This window comes from Neolamprologus multifasciatus, chromosome 9 (assembly GCF_963576455.1).
Source record: "Neolamprologus multifasciatus chromosome 9, fNeoMul1.2, whole genome shotgun sequence".
NCBI classification, from domain to species: domain Eukaryota; kingdom Metazoa; phylum Chordata; class Actinopteri; order Cichliformes; family Cichlidae; genus Neolamprologus; species Neolamprologus multifasciatus.
Window position 1 is genome coordinate 4567713 of NC_140447.1, and position 4980 is coordinate 4572692.

Below are 4980 nucleotides of genomic sequence, written 5' to 3' on the forward strand. Positions count from 1 at the left end.
GGCGAAGGACACTGTCTCAGCTGAACTCTGGACACACACACACATACACTTATACTGATAAGCACTCACTGATCCCCCCTCCAAACGCCTTTGACGCTTATCCCCCTCCGATGCTGACGGTGGATCATCCGGGCCTGCGCACAGGCTGCAGGCCCGGATGTACTGTCTACATTGGCTGTCTCTCACCCTTTACCCACCCCTGTTGCTTGTCATGTGTTTCTTTGGTGTATTAAGAGTTTTTCATGTGCAGAGGTGTTTTTTCTGTTCTCAAACTGATCTCCAAGTTGGAGCTCAGTCTGGGGGGAGTTATTTTTTTCTCCTTATCTTTCCTCATGTGGTGCATTTTTCCATCGTTATACCTCTCTTGTGTAATGTATGTATGGTCGGAGGGTAAGATGGCGCCGCCATTGGGTGCAATAGGTCGGCAGCCTTATGAAATTTCCACTTGTGGGACTAATAAAGGTATATCAATTCAAATGACCTCAGCCGCCTCAGCAGGTAGAGTCTGCTCTGACCCTTCCTGTAAAGAGCATCAGTGTTGTGGCTCAGGTCTAGTTTATTATTCAGGTGAACACCCAGGTACCTGTACGAGTCCCTGGATGTTAACAGGTGTCATAATAATACTACCTCTTCCCCCCTCTACACAATTTCCAAATATCATAAACTTTGTTTTTGCCAAATTCAGCGAGAACTTGTTTACATTAAACCATTTTTTTTAGTTTTTTCATTTCAGTAACCATAATTGTAACCAATCCTTTCAAGTTTATTCCAGAACAATAAAAATTTGTGTCGTCTGCAAACAAAACAGAACCTTGAGGGACCCCACATTCTATTTTCATTCTTTCAGATGAATTACCTAAATACTGCACATACTGAAACCTATTATCTTATTAAGTAACTTAACCAGTTCAATACAATTCCTCTCACACCATAAGTACTTAACTTGGAAATCAAGATGGACTGTTGCAAAAGCTTTTTTTTTTAAATTATTATGTGTTGCTGATGAAATGTCTTCAGTAGTATTCAGTTGCTGTTGATCTGTTTTGTGGAAATCCACACTTACTGTCACTTAAAAGCTGATGTTTTTCAATGAAACTATCAAATCTTTGTTCAAATAGTTTTTCAAGCACTTTAGAAAACAGTGACAGCAATGATACTAGTTTATAATTATTGAAACTCTGTCTGTCTCCTGATTTATAAAGGGGGATAACGTTTGCCATTTTCATTCGAAAGACTGAAAATATAACAGAGTTTTGATTATAAAATCCAAAGTCTTTTTACTATGACCATGTCTAACCCATCACAGTCAGTGGAAGTCTTATTTTTAGACTTTGCTACAATAGCTATAATTTATTTTTCAGTGATATCCCCTAAAAGCATAAACTTTAGCACTCTGCTATCTCCTTTCCATTCATCATTCCATTCTGAATCATCCTGTTTTTAATTAAGTTTGCCAGGTTAGGTCCGATATTTTAAAAAAAGAATTAAATTCATTTACCACTTCATTCATATCACTTACAACCTTATATATCCTTAAGTTTGCCAACTTACTTTAATAAGAAAAATATTTATTACCCCACTACTTTAAAAAAATATTCCACGTACCCTTAATATTATTTTTATTGTGGTAAAATAATTTATTATAATATTATTTTTTGGCCTGTGTTCCTTCTTTTTCCCTTCAGGCTCAGAAAGGCTGAAGGGAAAAAGAACACATGTAAAGGGAGCTCTTAAAACAAGCGGTTATCCTAAATGGGTTTTCATCAAGTCAGCAAAGAGGCACAGAAAAGAAGATCAGACACCAGCGAGGGAGGATCAGAAAGACAAACGCAACAACATTGTCATCCCCTATGTAGCCGGTGTATCAGAGAAACTCAGGAGAGTTTTCTCCAAGCATGACATCCCGGTGCATTTCAGACCCAGCAACACACTCAGACAAAAACTGGTTCACCCGAAAGACAAAACGCCAAAACACAGACTAACAATGTGGTGTTTGCTGTACAGCAGCGAGGAATGCCCAGACCTCTACATTGGAGAGACCAAACAGCCACTTCACAAGCGCATGGCACAACACAGAAGAGCCACCTCCACAGGACAAGACTCAGCAGTCCATCTGCATCTAAAGGTCAAAGGTCACTGTGAGGATGCCAACGTTCACATTTTGGACAGAGAGGACAGATGGTTTGAAAGCGAAGTGAAAGCCATCTATGTCCACTGTGAGCGACCATCTTTGAACAGAGGCGGTGGTTTACGACACCAACTCTCTGCCATCTATAATCCAGTTTTGAGTTCCCTCCCCAGACGCCTTAACGCCCACTCACATCCTGGGCCATCTGACCTCAGGAAATCACATGGACTGAGGATAGAAGCTCCTCTTGAGCCTCTGTTTTTGCCCCGATGCTGCCGAACCTTCTGCCTGTTTGCAGAAGTTGGAACAGATTGTTGCCGGGATGGGGCAGGTCTTTCAATACCTCAGCTGCTCTAGTCCAGCATCTCCTGGTGTAAATGTCCTGTAGGGAGGGGAGAACAGCCCTGCAGCAGCGTTCTGCTGTACGGATCATTCTCTGAAGAGCTTTTTGATCCTTGACACAGCTGTTCCCATACCAGGATGTGATGTTCTGTGTGAGGATGCTCTCCATAGCGCCTGTATAGAAACTGGAGAGACCCCGAACTTCCCCACCTGTTGTAGGTGGTACAGGCGCTGCCTAGCCTTTCTGAACTGGACCTGTATGTGGGCAGACCATGTCAGGTCTGAGGAGATGTGGACACCAAGATACATGAAGGACTGCACCCTCTCCACTGGAGCTCCATTGATGATAATGGGCTTGTAGTCTCTGTGCTGACTCCTTCTGAAGTCCACCACCAGCTCCTTGGTCTTGCCGACGTTCAGCTGGAGGTGGCTATCCTGGCACCACTTCATCCATGTAGGCTGCCTCATCATTGTTGGAAATGGCACCCAACACCACTGTGTTGTCAGCAAACTTCAGAATAGTTTTGAAGTCTGAAGTGTAGAGGGAGTCGAGCAGTGGCGAGAGGACACACCCCTGTGGCGCTCCCGTGTTGATGGTAGCACTGTCGGAGACGCATCTGGAAGCTTTCTTAACTCATGTGACATCCTACCTTCTATGCTGTATTCATTGTGGTCGAAAAGCTGAACATCAATGGGCACTTTTGATGCGACCAAAACATCACTCCATGGTTGTATTAAGTCAAGTGTAAAAAGGGAAAAGAGGAAAGAGATGTTGTGCAGATAGAGATCACCTCTTTTCCACTAATTTAATAGAGTAGAACAATTTATGCCTGTTTATCAGTGTACTGTTGTCGTTGATGATTTTAGGTCACCCAAAATGTTTTTTGGTGGCTGCACTGCCTCACGTCATTTCTCTTCTTCTGCACTCAGCATTATGTATGCTCTGCCTACAATACTGCAGTTCATCACATGAACATGCATACAGAACAGTCATATACACAGACACTCAGATTCATCCTATCATTGTCAGCGATCATATCTATCTCCCTGACACACAAAAGAGTCACACCACCAGTTAGGAGCTGGAGATTTAATACATCTTCAAATGGTAAATAGACTGGTTCTTGTATTGGTCTTTTCCACTCACTTTACACATCTTGCCTGATTCACACAAACACTTTTTTGATGCTATCCACCATTCACACTCAGATGGATGCATCAGAGAGCAAATTAGGGGTTAGTATCTTGCCCAAGGATATTTGGCATGTAGACTGGAGCAGCCAGGGTTCAACCCACCAACCTTCTGGTTAGCAGGTAAGCTGCTTACCTCCTGAGCTACAGCCAGGACACAGCGCATGGGCAGTGTATTTAGATAATAATGACCTACCTGGAATATCACCATGTGTTCTATGGGAAACAGGAAAGGTAGTAATGTGTGGCAAAACACTATCCTACTGTTTGAATAAGAAAAAGAAGGTAAAAACGCTTCGATCTGAAATAGAACAATCTTATCACTAGAATCTGCATTTGCTGCCTTGCCACAAGAACTTATAATTAGCAACCTGAAAAAACTAAAAACAGAATTAAATAAAACAATTAATGAGAGAAGAACATTTTTGATGCAAAGGCTGTGTTTGGAGAACTTTGAACATGGTAATAAAGCTGGGAAATTTCTTACTAATCAGTTAAACCTAAAGAAAGAAAGAAAACTATTTAATCTATAAAGCATTCTAATGGGAACATTACTCATACAATTTAAAGGCTTTTATGAAGCTTTATACTTATCACAGTGTAAAAATCTCTAATCTGCCTTTCATCAGCTCCACTATTAAACATCACAACTGCTTTAAAAACCTCAAACACTTCCCTGACAGTTACCACTACGACAGACACCAACCACCTTGCAGCTGCAGCTCAATGCAGCAGCTTCAGAAAAATGTGGAGCGCCCACTGCAGGTCAGGGAGGAGTTCCTGCCCCAAGTGGACGAGTTTAAGTATCTTGGGGTCTTGTTCACAAGTGACAGGAGGATGGTTGTAGCTCAGGAGGCAGAGCAGGTCCTCTTCTGATTGGAAGGTTGGTGGTTCGATCCCTGGCTCCCCCAGTCTGCAAGTGATGTGGAAGCTGTACCGGTCCATCATGATGATCTGCTGGTTACAATAAAATTACATACTCAAGGCAAAAAAAGTTGGATGTTTCTCGCTTGTAATGGAGGAGATTTAGTCAGTACAGGTGGCTAATAGCTGATCACAGGAGGACAACACCATAGGAAAGATAGAAGGGAAGCAGAATACTATTGTAAACACTGCCTGACATACCAGAACTGTCACAGGTCACAGGGCCAGTGTGTGGACAGGACCCAAAATCAGACTCAATGAACCAACAGGTTTACTCAGTAAACAAAGCTTTGTTTCAGAAAGAGAACTGGGGTAGGGGACTTAGGTGAGTTTCTCAGGTGTCACAGCCACTGAAAGCAGAATAAGAGGGAGATAAGAGGAGGAACAGGAAATAA

At 42.3% G+C, this 4980-nt stretch overlaps 1 protein-coding gene across 1 annotated transcript; it reads left to right on the plus strand.

Moving 5' to 3' along the window:
- Positions 1–1654: 1654 nt before the first annotated feature.
- LOC146510856 (uncharacterized) lies at positions 1655–2710 on the plus strand (the record flags this gene model as incomplete). The annotated part of the gene is made up of 1 exon (XM_085173540.1): positions 1655–2710. A coding segment is annotated over one exon (831 nt), but the record flags the coding sequence as incomplete, so codon positions are not given.
- Positions 2711–4980: the final 2270 nt, after the last annotated feature.